Genomic DNA, 17,282 nt, shown 5'->3' with positions numbered 1-17,282 from the left:
AATAATTTTTTTTAGCAATATGCTAATGGTTTATGCTAAGCTGAGCTAAAATTACTCCTGCCAGACCTAGAGATCAACTGAATGAATTTAAAAATGATCAAATTAAACTGTAGATGACTTGTAAAATGAGCCAAAAAAGTAGAGTGTTCCTTTGAGACATTATTTTTAATAATATATGTGTGTCTTTAATTTTTTTCATAATAGATTCCAAATGTTCCCGGAGAAGCAGTGGAGCAGCTGCAACACCTGACTCACAGCCTGAGAAAATCCAATGATCCAACGGTGAGCTTTTCAAATGTTGGATCCTTAAAACCTTTAAAGGGAAAAAAACTTAATTCTGCAGGGAGCGACTGTGACCCATTCCCAAATACAGATTCATATTGAGCTTTTTACATGCCTTAGTAGCAGTTTTGTTTCTAAAATAATACATATGGTTTCTTCTTTAGAAACTGCTTACTCTGCAGCTTACTAGTGTTTTAGTTAGCGCTGTCCCAGAAACCCTGAACATCCTGTTGTAATGGAGCATTGGAACAAGTGATTGTCCTACTTTTGGCAATTGCAATGGCTTCTATTTTTCATATAAAAAAACCTTTTTAAAAATTTGCAAAATTAAAACAAATCATTAGGCTCTGTTATAAATTGCATCATTACATTTTATTTTATTTGTTTCTTCTACTTTTGTGTTTTGTTTAGGTTTGTTTGTTTGCTTTGTAGTTTTTACTGTGAGATTATATTAGAACATTAAATGTGGTTGGGTGTATTTTTTGTGCGGTTTCTGGCACATCCCAAATATTCTTAATAGTGTTAAGGTCTGGACTCTGTGGTGGACAATTAAAAAAAAATGCTTGTACAATCAAGGAAGAAAACATTGTTATGATTGAATGAACTGATCATTCTGTATATTTTAGGAAGTCAATTGACCTAGTTATTTGGGCATATGACATTGCTCAACCTTTTGAAAACAATACCTCTAGCATCCCAAGATCAATGGTTTCATTTTGGTTTGTATTTTTTTCTACTTGGTTTGGTGTTTTATTTAGGCTTGTTTGTTTGCTTTGTTGTTTTTACTGTGAGATTATGTCAGAAAATTTAATGTGGTTTGCTGTATTTTAGTGCTATTTCTAGGCCCTTGCCCTCTAGCACATCCCAAGTATTCTCAATAGGGTTATGGTCTGTACTCTGTGGTGGACAATTAAAAAATGCTTGTATAATCAAGGAAGAAAAAAATGCAATAACTGAATAACCTGGGGGGTATTCCAGAAAGCTGGGTTAACTTTCCATCTGCTAAACCCTAACTCTCGTTTGATTAACCCAAAACGTGCTTACCACGAGTATGTGAGTTCCAAAACAACTGATAAGAGTTAGTTCAAGTCAATGCGCACGCACATCGCATACCTGAAGCCATTTTTAGTAGATCGCCGAATTCATTGGTCTCCAAAGAAAGTCACATTGAGAAAAAGGGGCAACGCACTTTACAGAGGCGTGCTTATAGGTTTTAATCAGAGATTACACATCTTCATTAACGAAGGAAAGAAATATTTTAAAAAAAATGTTAAGAAAAGAAAAATAAGAAAATTTCTTTGTTCATTAAATCACAGATGCCACCCTCCATTTTATTGTAATGAAAAATTAAACGTAATTTTAACTTTTTTTTTTCTTTTTTATTTGAGTATGTTGTCTAACCATTCATGCATTTACTTTTCCTGTCATTATTTTCTTAAGGCCACAATATGTGTATAATGTGTATTGACTAGTGTATATAAGGCTTATATAAATTGTAATCCTTTTGGAGCTAAAAGAACTCTTTCCAAAGTCAAAATTAAACAGAAACATTCTCTTAAAATGTAATTTTTGATTATTGGAGCTGTATTAAACACTATAATATTATTTCTGTCATGTAGAAAGAAAAGTTAGACCAGTTAGACGAGCTGCTCTGTCCCTTAATAAAGGCTCATAAGTGGTTGATATATTGGACCTTAAACTAGACAATCTGTCATTGCTGTAATTGATTGTTTTCAGGTAGCTTTAGGCTCTTTTTATGCTTTTTGTTTTGCATGCAGATGAAGTTCCTTCTGCCTCAACTAACAAGCTGTGAATGAATTTGTCTGCACTTTCTCCATATTTGAATTTTATTATTGTATCACAAAACAGTCTTTTATTTTTATTATTATTATTATTTTTATTTTAAATTAGCTGTATAAAGGTCCATCTTCAAATAAAATCACATAAGCATCACCTTAAGGTGAGAAGGAGTTGTTGAGAGGTGTGTGTATATAAAGTCAATATCATTTATTTTTTTTCAGGAAATAAGGAAATGAACAATGCTTAGGACCAAACTATTTAATTAAACATCTCTTTTTGACAAATTATATTACTTCGCACTCTTCCATCTCTTTGGTCTGCTTGGGTCACTGAGGTTTCCTCTGGGTCAGGCTGCAGCTAGGGTGTCATTATTTAAGGCAGAATAGGGTATCCTTTGTTCTCCAGCTAGTAACAAATGTAGTGCCCAGTAATTAGTCAAGTGTATAATACAAATATAGTAAAAAAAAGAGAGAAGAAAATAAAGTTGTTACCTGCACATTTATACTATGGACTGATTTCCTTTGTCCTTTGGAGTGACTGATTGAGATTTAAAAACAGGCTGCAATCAATGCACCCAATAGCATTTGGAAATCCTGGAAAAAATTAATGAACCCTGAATGAATGACTACATCTTAAAATATGGATATATTTTCCTACAAAAGACAAAGCTGTCACTTCTTATGATACGTGTAAGCTACAGAAGATGTGAGGGGTGCAGAGAGAAAGAGAGGGGAAAAAAAAGCAAGATTTTAACGTGAGAATTGAACTCGCTCTGCTGTGCGCACCGATGTTCTTGGACGGCGCACTGTTAACTACGCTATTGCCGTGCTCTGAATTGTGTGTTTGTGTGTGTAATGGTACGTGGTGGTTTATGGCCAAGGAATTGTACATGTGTGTGAAACACAGTGCCAGGCATACTGTACAGATGGTTCGACATGCTATTGCCACATTGTACAGTAAAATGCCCTGACTCAAAAACAAAGAGCTGCACTGAGCGGTATGTTAACCGTGGTAAGTGCAGACCCTCAGTTTGTCATGTTTGATTTCAAAAGGTTTAATAAATACATTAACGATTCTGGCGAAGCAGTGGCGCAGTAGTTAGTTCTGTCGCCTCACAGCAAGAAGGTCGCTGGGTCGCTGGTCGCTGGTAAAAAAAACTTGCTGGATAAGTTGGCAGTTCATTCCGCTGTGGCGGCCCCGGATTAATAAAAGTACTAAGCCGACAAGAAAATGAATGAATGTATTAATGATTCTTTTGACAAATGACAACACTCAATCAAATATTCATTTGGATATGAAAAAAAAAACTTTGCACTTATAACCCTCTCACGATGAAAAAACTTGAATATCTGTGCTTCTACATCCATCAAAATTCTCATCAAAAGAGCCTGCAATGCTCAGTAAACTCTCTGAAACAGACAAACTCTGGAACATAACCTGCTCTGGAGCAGGTTATCTTCAGAGAGTAAGTTGCTAAGGTTAGTTAACATACCCCAAAAGGTACCTCCATTTCTGGAATCGAATACCGAGGTTATCCACCTACTTACTCTTAAACTTACCTGGGTATGTCACATAACCTGCTTTTTGGAATATCCCCTTGGTCGTTCAATATATTTATGAAGTCAGTTGACCTAGTTATTTGGCCATATGACATTGCTGAACCTCTTGACCAGCTCTAGCATCCCCAGATCACAACATATAATGGTTTAGTTTTGGTTTGGTTTGTTTCTTTTTTTTTTTTCTTTCTTTTCACTTGGTTTGGTGTTTTAAGTTTGTTTGTTTTTGTTGTTTTTACTGTGAGATCATATCAGAAAATTAAATGTTTTTTGGTATGTTTTTGTGCTGTTTCCAGGCCCTGTCTCTTGCTTCTTCATTGTCCACTAGACAGCTGCTGAGAATCTGTCGGCGTCTTTCTCAGTATCCGCAGGAGAGTGTTGCTCACGCTGTGCATAAAGCTTGTCTGTCCAGGTAGAAAAACTCTGGCACATTATTGAGGTCTCAATCTCTTCACCCTTCTGGCATTTAACATTCATAAAAATAAATAAATAAATAAATAAACCATAAAAAATTTCAACCCCTGTACAAAACAAATATTCACATTTATTTTAAAGAAAATTTTCAAAAATCTAATATATGAAACAAATATAGTATAACATTAGTTGCATACATTATTTATTAACTGGCCAGCACAATAAATATAAAAAAAAAAAGCACGCCTTTAGTTAAAAAAAAAAAAAAAAAAGAAATGAAAAACTTTAATTTTGAAAGGGGAAATAACAAAATAATATACTGCATGAAAACATTTTGGTACAAATATGAAAAATAGCATAAAGTATTTACTATTTTATTTTAATTAATTTATTTTTATTCATTTGCAGTACATGGAATAACAAATAATGTTAAAATGCTTTTAAGTAAAAAAAATGCAATCCAATTAAGTAATTTATGCAATATTTTGTAGAAATCTGCTCACTTTTTTAAGGTGTTCTTATGTAATTTAATTGTAAATGTAATTTATAGTGATCTTAATACATAACACAATATGCACATCATTTAGAAATTTTGCTTATTACTGCCAGATTTACGGTAGTTGGATTTCCATCCTAACATGATTTTTTCAAAGTTTTTTAATAGAAAAATTAGGTGCGTTTCATTTACATTTACATTTAGTCATTTAGCAGACGCTTTTATCCAAAGCGACTTTCAAATTAGGACAAGGAAGCAATTTACACAACTAAGAGCAACAATGAATAAGTGCTATAGGCAAGTTTCAGGTCTGTAAAGTCTAAGAAGGAAAGTATTAGTAGTATTTTTTTTTTTTTTTTTGGGTACAGTTAGTGTGATATTCAGAGAGGCAATTGCAGATTAGGAAGTGAAGTGGAGACTAAATAGTTGAGTTTTTAGTCGTTTCTTGAAAATAGCGAGTGACTCTGCTGTTCTGATGCAGTTAGGGAGTTCATTCCACCAACTGGGCAGATTGAGCGTGAGCGAAAGTGATTTCTTCCCTCTTTGGGATGGAACCACGAGGCGACGTTCATTCACAGAACGCAAGTTTCTGGAGGGCACATAGATCTGCAGAAGTGAGAGCAGATAAGAAGGAGCAAGGCCAGAAGTCACTTTGTAGGCAAACATCAGAGCTTTGAATTTGATGCGAGCAGCAACTGGCAGCCAGTGCAAACGGACTAGCAGCGGAGTGACATGTGCTCGTTTAGGTTCATTGAAGACCATACGTGCTGCTGCATTCTGGAGCAGTTGAAGAGGCTTGATAGAGTTAGCTGGAAGCCCAGCTAGTAGAGAGTTGCAGTAAGCCAGTTTGGAGAGAACAAGAGCTTGAACAAGGAGTTGAGCTGCATGTTCAGATAAGAAGGGTCGGATCTTTCTGATGTTATAGAGTGCGAATCTGCACGATCGAGCAGTTCAAGTTGTTAGAGCAGCTAACTGTAGTATTGGTTACCTAGCAACCAACAGTAAGCAAGGCAAGCATAATGGAGACAGCTAGCTGATTACTCACTTTGGTGTCCACTTTAATGTTCAGTTTATTCGACAAATGCATTTGCATTTTCCATTATTCACATTACGGTTTTTCTCACAAGTCCAAAACCACCTAAAGCAAGTGTAAAAGCGTTTTTCCAAATTATTATTATTTTTTTATTATTATTATTATTATTATTATTATTACTATAATTGAAAATCAGTCGTTTCCATCAATCATTTCTCATGTGATACTTCAAAATGTGCATTTTAACACATAGTGATGGAAATCCAGCTTGTGACTCTCTCATTACTATGAAACGTATATTTGGAAAGTGTGAATAATGCATGAATTTTTATTTATTTTTTATTTTTTTGGATTCGTAGGTTTCTTCCCAGCTTGGCTCGCTCGTCTCTTGAGAAGAGTCTGGCAAACTGCTCAATAGAGGATCATCCTGATCCAGCATCAGAACAGAAGCAGCTCTACACCTGTGAGTTACATAACTACACAATAATAAAGTTCAGACCAGGGCTAAACAACCATCAGGCTAACTTTTTTTGCAAAATAAAAAATGCATCCAAATAAAAGTCACACCACCTATTTAGATGGATTGCCTTTAGCTTGGATTACAACACGCATTCACTGTGGCATCATTTCATTATGCTTCTGCAATGTCAGAGTTTATTCCCAAGGTTGCACTTATTTTTCAACAAGATCTTATATTGATGATGGGAGAGTCAGACAAGTCTTCTATAGCACATCCCAAAGATTCTCAATAAGGTTAAGGTCTTGACTCTGTGATGTACAATTAAAAAAAATGCCCTAATGTCAATGAAAAAAAAAAGTTCTGATGACTGAATAACCTAGTCATTCATTATTCAAGTCATTCTGGTTACTCAACCTAGTCATTCAAGTCTTGACCTTATTCTTTAGGCAACGTCTTGATCAACTCTAGCATCTCCAATTATAACATTGTATGGTTGGCACTAGACATGATGGGGGGATCACTTCGTCTAGCTCTTTTCCTACCCTGATGCGTCCATCACTCTGGAACAACACACGGTTGGCTCTACTGTGGTGTTGTTGTGAAAATTAACTTTAATCTTTTAATCCCCGTAGTCGCATGTCTGACTATCTTTCAGTGATTGTAATCTTCATGTCATGATTTATTGCTTGTACTCCGCTAGTGTCTAAAGGGAAAGGCACGTTCATGTTTTACCAGATCCAGTAGTTCATATTTGCCATTGTTGTGTCAACGATGATACGAACAGGCAAAAGATCCAGACAAACACTGAATCATTTAAACCAGTTTTTATTTTTATTTATTTATTTTTTTAAAATTTTCTTCGGGGCCCTCTTCTTTCTCTGATCTTTTTTTTTTTTTTTTTTGAAGGCCCACCTGACATTTTCTCTAAAATACTTGTAGGAAATGCTCATTTAAATATTTATTTATTATATGCATTTGTTGTTCCTTCTATTATCAGCATTTAAAAAAATCTATAGAATTGTATTTAAATTTAATTATATATCAAAACAAAATCTATTAATCCTTCCATTCATCCTTCCATCCATTTATCTGCTTTAAACCAGACAGACTGGATATCTTCTATAAATATTTACTATTCAAAAATATACAAATGAATGTAAAGCACCCTAAATCTGTTGAAATGCGTCAATATGATGGCTGTTGAGTTTGCAGCTGGATATTATTGCGAGATCGCTGACAGAAACAGTGAACATCTCAGCCGGAGCGGGTCTGAAGCTCAAATGCAAGTTTAGTTTACATTCTATGGCAGAAACCCCATTGAGCCTTGCTAGATTCTCCTGTATGAACGCGATTCCATTTATAAAACACTCACAGGACATTCATTTGGACAACTATGCAGATACATTAAATAGTTCACACAAAAATACACAAAGAGAGACTTTCACTTCACACTTTGTTTGTAAAGTAACAGACTTGCGTGTACTAGTTGCAGACGTAATCACGAGGCTGTTTTTGTGCGGAATTTGAAGTAGTCAATCAGAGAACAGGAAAGTGCATTACTTCGATCATTTAAATATAGCATATTGATAATGAAATCCAAAAATTATAGCATAATATCTTGCTGCCCTCCTGCAGGACCGCTGAGGCCAACTTGTTGAGAATCCCTGATTTAAATGACTTCGATTTGAAATAAATATTTATTTATTTATTTTTTTAATGAGGTGCATTTTTGATATAACCCTGAGCTGCATGTTTTAATTCACTTTGTGTTGCACACAGCATGATGGGAAAACTTCCACTGCATAGAATAGATTTTCAAAAACCCATAATAGGGGCTCTTTAAGATCCACATTCATGCTTGTTATATATTAGTTAATGCATTGTGAACTAACAATGAACAAATGTATTTTCATTAACTAATTTTACCTCAATTGAAAAAATACCATAATAAATGTTTTGTTCATTGATTGTTCATTTTATTAAATGCATTAACTAACATGAATCTTATCGTAAAGTGTTACCGGAAAATATTTTGAAGCTCTGCACAAGACTTTTAGCCAGCGGAAAAATTAAAATGGTCGTGCCCAACTGAGTCTGGTTCCCTCAAGGTTTTTTTTCTTCACTCCCATCAGGTGAAGTTTTTTTTTCCCTCTCCGCTGTCGCCACTGCCTCGCATTGTTCAGGATTGGTAGAGCTACGCATCGATGAATTGGCTCTTCAGTGTTTGAACTCTCAGTAATGATTAAATCACACTGAACTGAGCTAAACTGAACTGAACTGAACTTAAACACTAAAACCTGAACCACACTGTTCTAGTTACTATGACCATTTATGTGAAGCTGCTTTGACACAATCTACATTGTAAAAGCGCTATACAAATAAAGCTGAATTGAATTGAATTGAATTGAATATTTTAGTGACTAACATGTGCACTTTGAGTAAAAATGAAACAAGCACATTATATTGACCAGAAAAATCTGTATTTTTAACCTTTTGTTGCTTAAATGTTTGACCAATGTCTCACCCACTGATAAATAAAAATGGCTGCGGCTCAGACTTTCACAGTAATTTTCGTCTGCCCTGATATTTTTGTCTCATTTCCCCTCGCTGTCTGATTCAGAGTCTTAGATTTCAGACGTACAGTGCTGTGTGGTGTCTGAAAAGTGTAAATGGGAGGAAATGATGAAAAGAGGCTGTTTCCACAGGAGTTGGTCAGTGGCATGGCTGAATAGGTCTCTTTTTTTTTTCACACGTTTTCTTTTCATTTCTGCTTTCCCCTGTTAGGCACAGTAAAAGATGGACTTCTGACCATAGGGAACGTCTCAGCTCCTGTGTACAGCCCAGATGAGAAGATGAAGGTGCCAGATGTGCTCTTTTACGAGAACGTTCAGGTGAGGTCCTTTTCTGTCCATAACCAGCAGGAAACATTGTCCACAGCCTAAAGCAGGATAGATACAAGAACACAGAGCACGGTGTTTTTAGCCTCCAGAGCTTTTAGAAGATATTCTAACAACAACAAAAAATTAAAAAGAAATGAAATCTATTATCATTTAATATAATAAAACAAAAAAAAATGACATTTTTAACATTTACTGTTGTTGTTGTTGTTGTTGTTGTTGACTGTTAAAATCATTCATGTTCTTTTAAAGAACACAAATCTGTTAAATGCACAACATAAATGAGTACACCACCTTTTTGAAATTAATATTTTTATCCATTTCTCAGTGAAAATAGCCAATAATTTGTGGTGCATTAAATCAAACAAGTTTTATTAAAAAGTTAGATCTTTCATAAGAAAGGTTTCGTCACCTAACATCTTTATTAATAAAAGATATTACATTTAAACTCAAAAATCTGTTTTCTGTTTCTCTGGATTTTGTTTTTGTTCTGTTTATTCATTTTATTTAATATATTTTTCCAACATATTAATTCGGGTGTACTGTTTATTTTTATTTTTTGGACCGTGATCTTAGTTTGGTTATTTTTAGTTTAAATTTTGGCTTTGGGACTTGCTAATCTAATGTATATGTACACATGTAATATTGTAAAGCATCTATAGAAAATATTCATCTAAAAGAGAGATTTGTGAGTGCTGTACTCATTTATGCTGAGCACTGTATATAAGGTAACGCTTTACAATAAGATTTTATTTGAATAAATTTGCATGTATTTTTTTTTTTAAATGATTCTTTGCAAAGATGTTAGGCACAATGCTTTATACTTCAATGCTAATTTGTGTCGATGCCAGTGGTGTAGTGGCTAGTTCATCGACACATACACTCCAGTTTCTTAACGACCCGAGTTTGATTCCCGCCTCATGGTCCTATATCGATCCTTCCCCTCTCTCTGTTCCCCTTGCTTTCCTGTCAACAATCTCTACTGTCCTATTCATTAAAAAAATATAAACCCCGAAAAAAATAATTATAATAAATGCTAATTTGTATCTGATGCACACTTTTTAAAGGCATTGTTAACTTTTTTTTTTCTTATTAATGCACAGAGCGAATCAGGGAATCTACCCATTCCTTATTTACAGGCAATGCAAAACAGGGTGTATGCGGAGCTAGTGTTTCCTCCCATACTTAAACTATCAGTGAACGGTTAATGTGACTTTTTTTCCACTTTATACAGATCCTTTTACAGCTTTGGTGTTGTAATGTAATTAAAATACAATCAGTTAAATTGACTTTGGCATTCATTTAGTTGTTCAAGTGTAAAACAAAACAAAATACTGATTACACTCACGCGCCCATCAGAATTGGCAGGCTAGTGCAGAAGCTCCGTTGAATATTCTGGGGTAAAATAAATGTTCATATTTTAAAGACATGGTGGGGAAAAATTTAATTTAATGCAGTGCTTGTGCAATCTGAGACCCACTTTATATCAGTTATTACTCAGCCAGTGGAGATTGCTGATGTTTTAATAAGGCAAACCTTAAACGCGCCGATTTTGCAATGGCATAGTTCACTGGAAATGCTTAACCCAGGTCACTGACAGATTAAAGGTCCTTTAGCAAAGTTCCGCATATACACTATTAGAGCATTAAGCAAAATATTCCCTTTTTTGCCCTCCAGCTGCAACCCATTACTGGCTTTTCTATCCCCACTTCTCCAGTAGGTGCTGTTAGGTGGAACTAGAGCTTAAAATAAATACTAATGCCAGGAGACGAGACGAATGACAACATCCAATAAGAATCAAATTTTCCGCCAAGGTTTTCGGTCACTCGTGGTGTTATAAAGTGAGGATTTAGGGATTGTTTTTTTGTTTTGTTTTAGATTTTAAATAGTTCTGAAAAAAAAAAATTATATATATATATATATATATATATATATATATATATATATATATATATATATATATATATATATTAGGGATGTAACGGTATTGTAAATACCGTCATACCGCAATATTAATTTTTTTGCGATATTACCGAAGTCGCATGACTCCGTAAAACTATAGGTCTTCTAAGAAAATTTGCTCAGGCGAATGAAGCGAACGGGAGGTAGCTTAAACTACATTTCCCATCAGCCCAGGCGTGGCCATAATCCTTTGCGGTCTGTTGTCGCTACAGATCCAGTAATGCGGAAATGAAGTGTGCTGCTAGTAGCGGAGATGAAAAAAAGATGGAAATGATCGAACCTAAAGCGGGTGTTGTCGGCGCGCGCGTACTGAATAGCAGTGTTGTCGCGCGCGTACTGAATAGCAGTGTTGTCGCGCGCGTTCTGATCAGCTGTGTTGTCGCGCGCGTATTGTAAAGCGCCGAGGGGGGGTTGAGCGCGCATACTCAAGAGCGGTGTTGTCTACTGAAGGGCTGGACGGAGGTTGTGTCGCGTCGCGGGGGCACTTTTGATCGTTTTGGAAGGGCATTTTCTATCCAAGACTAAAGAGGGCATGTGCACTGCACAGTTTGAGCCCTATGTGTGCACATGCCTGCAAGTTGGGGAATACGACTAATAGCAGTCATGGGGACTGCAGAAACACAGCACACTGTTCAGATTGATGCAGACATTGACTTGTACCGCAAAGAGATCTCTATCTCACTCATGGTTTGTCTTCGCAAGTGGAGGAAAGACAATGCACAACGTTACCCACTGCTGTCAACATGGGCCAAGTCATATCTCTGTCCCAGAATCCTCAGTCCCAAATGAGAGGGTTTTTTTCTGTTGCAGGGGACATTGTAAATACCCAGAGATCCCAGCTTTTACCAGATTATAGTTATATGATAATTTTCCTTTAAACCCATCTCTATCTAAGTAAGTGAGTGAGTGATTAAATGTTGAATGTGATGAGTTTTCAACAAGACTTAATTGAAACTTTATTTTTTTTACATGGTTTAATAATTTTTTGTTATTAAAATTGAAGTTCCTGTTTCAAAGCTTACAGATAGATGGCTAATTTGTATGTCATTGACACATTTGGCACTTTTTTGGAGTATTTTCATTAGTTTCGTTTTTCCTGTAAATGGTTCAATAAATACCGTACCGTGACATTCATACCGAGGTATTACCGTACCGTGAAATTGTGATACCGTCACATCCCTAATATATATATATATATATATATATATATATATATATATATATATATATATATATATATATATATATATATATATATATATATATATATATATATATATATATATATATATAAATAAATATAAAACATGTTTATTTTGGTATGATTATTATTATTTATTTTTTTTGTCATGGTAAGAAATAAGTTATTGCAACATTAAAGTTACTCAACAACAATGTCGCATTTCACATATTTTTCCAGTATTGTGCACCCTTACAAATGGCACTAGAAACCAAATAAATACAATTCAAAGATGTGTGTGTCTGCTTTTGCCTAAAAAAAAATAAGGTGGATCAAAACACCAAGATACAAACCATATGCTTACATACCGTATTTGCACATTCATACCACATTTCCCACAGGTCTTGTTTTTTATTAACAATGCTCACATGAGCTCGGTTTGGCCGTGAGGAAAGCTCAATCTTTCTCTGTCTGTCTCTGTTTAAGCCTTATAAATCAACTGGATCTTTTGCTCAAAGGTCAGATCTCAGAGAGAACCCGCAGAAGAGCATCGCCAAAGCACATGTACACATTAAAGCACAGCACGATCTGGACAGGTCCACACTGTAATCATTTTTCATTATTAGGGATTTAAAGGTTTTTCTCCAGCATGTTCAGTTCCCAACATTAAGTTCTTTGTTGGCATCAGTGGTTCCATGAAGATCGTCTAAAGTTTGTGTGATATAAAAATTTACATTGTATATTTAGTTAGCGCACATTGTTATTCTGCAGGTGAACAATTAATCCAAGCAATAAATCCGCTGAAAAAAAAAATCTTTTTTTGTAATCTTCAATCAATTTCTGAGCTTCTGCATTTAGGAGTGGGAGTCTGTTGATGTGAGTTTGACAGTTTTAGCCACAATATTTTTAACCACAGCTTTCCTTCCATTAAGCCTGATTTACCCTTTCGCCTTGTGCCACATTGCACACCTCCGCTGACTGTGCACGCACCTCACGAAATGGACGAGGCTTTTATAATTGTTCCAAATTGTGATATTCTTTAAAACAACAGTCATAAGAGGGGGTGGGGTGTTCAAAAGTAACCCACCGTAAATGGATAAACATAGAAGTAGGAAGTTTCTGGAACTACGTCATATGTTTAATATCTTTCAAGATTTTTAAACAAATTATTTGTATTATTTTTACAAATTTATTTTAATGATTTTTTTTTTTATAAATTCAAGATTTTTTTATCAAACTTTGTTGCATCACTTGCTTTTGTTCAAATCTCAGACAGTTCAACCTATTGAAGTTTATTAAAATAATAATAAAAAGTCAGCGCCAGTGGTGTAGTGGTTAGTGTGTTGACACATGCACTCTGGTGCTCACGGCAACCCGAGTTCAATTCCACCTCGCGGTCCTATGCCGATCCTTTCTCTGCTTCCCATGCTTTCCTGTCAATTTTCCCTGTCAAACCAACTGCCAACTGTCCTATCCAATAAAGATGAAAACCCTGAAAAAATTATTATAATTTTTTTTATGACAACTGAACATGAGTTGCTCTACAAATATATATTTTATTATGGAATGAATAAACTGTTATCACCAATAAAGGCTAGAAAAACAGGGCATCAATATTGTAACGGGTGAAATGCATATTGGATCCTTCTAGTACTCAAGTAAAATACTTTATTGATGTAGTCAATATATTTTTTATTTATTTATTTATTTATTTATTTGACATGGACATCACAATTACACTGGACTACCAAATGCATTTGTTTAAGTGTTTTAGCAAACTTGCTAATTTTCAACACCTGTCCACAGGAGGCTTAATATTAACAAAATAGAAATATAATAAAACATACACAACATTACAATTCTTTACATAAAATTACTGCAGGCAAAAGCAAAGGCAACATGATCCAACCAACTAACAGTAGACTATTTGTGCAAACACTGCTGTTTTGTTTTTAACCACTTTTTAAGAGCACTACTAAAAATATTTAGATTACTTTCTGATTTTAAGCTAACCGGTAACTCATTCCACAGTTTGGCTCCCTTTACAGAGAAGACAGATTGACCAAACGAGGTATTACACTTTGGCACTAGACAGTCACCGTTAGCAGTTGCCCGTGTAACTCTGTGGGAGGTTTGATGCCGATTGATTAGTTTAGAAAACAGGATTGGAACATGATTATTTAAACATTTAAAAACCAATTTAAGATAACTAAATTGAATAAAACTATCAAAATTAAGCAGGTTATGTTTACATCAAACATCACAATGATGCCATCGCATAGGCTTTAAGTCCATAATTTTAACTGCTTGTTTATAGATTGAGTCAATAGGCTTCAATGTAGTTAAAGAGGCTTGTGACCAAGATGTAATGCAATACGTTAAGTGAGAGAATATCATTGTGTGCATGTATAATTTTGCAGTGTGATATGTTAAAAACCTTCTAATAAAACGAAAACAGTTTAGACTTGGCTTAACTTATTTAAATTTTTAACATGACTATCAAATTTTAAATTAATGTCTAGAGTTATGCCAAGATACTTAAACTCATTCACTTCTTTAATTACTTTAATTTTTATTAGCACCTCAAATGTATCCCGTACAGGCCTATTTCGTATAGAAAAACACATAGAAACTGTTTTCTTGACATTTAACGTTAAATGAGACAGTTCAAGCCATCTTGAAATGTGTTGTAAAGCCTGGGTCAGTTGCTCACCTGCCCGGCAAGGTGTTTTAGCTGACACATAGATAACCGTGTCATCTGCATATAACTGGCAGTTAACCCCTGGGCAGCATTCTGGAAGATCGTTTATGTACATTGTGAACAACAATGGGCCAAGGACAGACCCTTGAGGTACTCCAATTTTTATAGCGTAGGAACAAAGTCCAAAATGACAAATAAACAAACAAAAGGTTGTAAATATATCCCGCTCAAACAGGGGTCGGGGAACAGGCAGGAACAGAACAGTACAGTCCTGAACAAAGACAGAGAGCACATCAAAAACAACAACAATCTGACACGAGACAAGAGACGCGTTGGCAGGCGTATAAGGATAGCATGGCTCTACATAGCATGTGATGTAACACTGACGTAACAGACACATGTGAAACACCAAAACAAAACCATGTGACCAAACAGACACTCAGAAGTGCGCACACACCTACAACCATGACAAGTATATTATAGACCGGTTGGTTCATATATTCTTTTCCAGTTAATAAAGAAATAATTTGTTACTTCATTTAGTTTTGTAACTATTAAATTAAGTCCTACAATTGGTGGAAAAACATATTCTGTGGTATTAAAACCACCCGGGTCTCCACTTTTGCCATGGCCTCTCTTTTTGGTTTTAATGGTGTACTCACACTATGCTATCCGAACCGTGCCCAGGCCCGTTTCCCGGATCGTTTGAGAAGTGTGAGTGCTCTGAATCGGGCTCAGGCATGGTTCACTTGGCTGGCACTGGCCCGGTTGGAAGAGGTGTGCCAGAGCGTGGTCCACTTGGGCTCAGGTCTCAGCAGGGTGTTTTCACACCTTTAGTTTGAAAAAAAGTCAGGAAAGTATGTGAGTTCAGCTTTGTTTAGGGTGGGAGCATCGGGGGAGAGAAAGAGGGAAGGTTTTGCATAAAAATGGGGGTTTCAGTTGGGCACGCACTAATTTTCACAGAGGCAAAACAACACACGCAGGGGATAAAGCGATGACTGTTTACATCAGGGGTCACCAATCTCCGTCCTGGAGGGCCAGTGTCCCTGCAGGGTTTAGCTTCAACTTGCCTCAACGCACCTGCCTGGGTGTTTCAAGTATACCAAGTAAGACCTTGATTAGCTTGTTCAGGTGTGTTTGATTAGGGTTGGAGCAAAAATCTGCAGGACACCGGCCCTCCAGGAACAAGTCTTGTGACCACTGGTTTACATGGACATCAGTCACTGAATTATTTGCCAAATCTTAGATTATCGACTTTAACTGCAGTTTGGCGCTTTCACTCAGGAACATATCATGCATGCCCCCATGACAAACGAGATATTGGATGCAAGGAAATGCTGGAAGAGTGTAGTTTTAATGGATTGTTTGATACCGCACGCCTTGAAACTCATTATAGGTTAGCAATGTGCATAATTTAGACAACATGAACATTTCTAGGGATTTATTTTGAACCCCCTGATCTTTAAAATAGTTGTATCTCAGCTAAATATTGTCTTGTCTACAAAGTTCATCAATTGAAATATTTATTCAGCTTTCAGGTGGTGTATAAAAAAAATTGAGTTTTGTGGTCCAGGGTCAAATTTGTTCTGGAAATTGACGTGTTTTCACCCTTAGTTTGGTTTATTTAGGCATGCATGAACACAGCCGTCACGCTAGGTTTGATTGACTCATAAAAATAATAATAAAAAAATAAAAAGTCTGAGATCTCCTGAGTGAAGTGGTCTTGGCTCACTTGAAAAAGAGTTTTTGTGTGGTTTACTTGTGTTGACAGAGTGATCAGACCCAAAGCAGCACTGATCCAGGCTGTTACTCAAAGTATGAAGAGTTATTACATGAACATAAAGCAGCAGCTTTCCTCAAAATAAATCATGGGTTAAAGGAATACTCCACTTTTTTTTTTACAACTACCCTAGAATTAAATAGTTGTGTTTTACCATTTTAAAATCCATTCAGCTGATCTCTGTGTCTGCCCGGATTAATTTTAGCTTGGCTTAGCATAAATTATTGAGTTGGATTAGAGTATTAGTTTCTCATAAAAAAATATATATAAAAATAAAAACATAAAATAAAGCATCAAAAAAAGAGATAATTTTCTAGCATTTTTTCCTATTAAAACATTGACTCTTCTGTAGACACATTATGTACTAAGACCCATTAAAATTAAAGAGTTTTTATTATTATTATTATTATTATTATTATTATTATTATTATTATTATTATTATTATACATGTAATATAATTTCACCTGCTGCAGCCATAGTTTCTGAACAATCATGTAACACTGGAAAAACTAGAAATTTCTACAGAAAATTGTGCTTGTGTATTCAGATAAAACAATGTTATTTTAACTGTTAACAATATAGTTGTACTGTTTTTACTGCATATGCGTCATAAACCTAAAAAGAAATCGTTATTGGATGGATGGATAGATGAAGTCAGAATTATTAGCCCCCAATTTCTATTTAACTGAATGAAGATATTATTCCAACTCATTTCTTAAC

The 17,282-nt window shown here is 35.3% G+C and overlaps 1 protein-coding gene across 2 annotated transcripts in view; it reads left to right on the top strand.

Moving 5' to 3' along the window:
* The window catches only part of vwa8 (von Willebrand factor A domain containing 8), a 246,717-nt gene that overhangs the window by 54,246 nt on the left and 175,189 nt on the right, over window positions 1-17,282 (top strand). For both annotated transcript variants that reach the window (NM_001128338.1, XM_073912021.1), the window contains 4 exon segments: window positions 205-282; window positions 3,935-4,050; window positions 5,941-6,044; window positions 8,826-8,932. In NM_001128338.1, coding sequence (NP_001121810.1) covers window positions 205-282; window positions 3,935-4,050; window positions 5,941-6,044; window positions 8,826-8,932 — 405 coding nt within the window.

Source organism: Danio rerio, chromosome 9 (assembly GCF_049306965.1).
Source record: "Danio rerio strain Tuebingen ecotype United States chromosome 9, GRCz12tu, whole genome shotgun sequence".
Taxonomy (NCBI): Eukaryota; Metazoa; Chordata; class Actinopteri; order Cypriniformes; family Danionidae; genus Danio; species Danio rerio.
The sequence above is the reverse complement of the archived record's forward strand: the minus strand, read 5'-3'. Positions and strand labels throughout refer to the sequence as shown.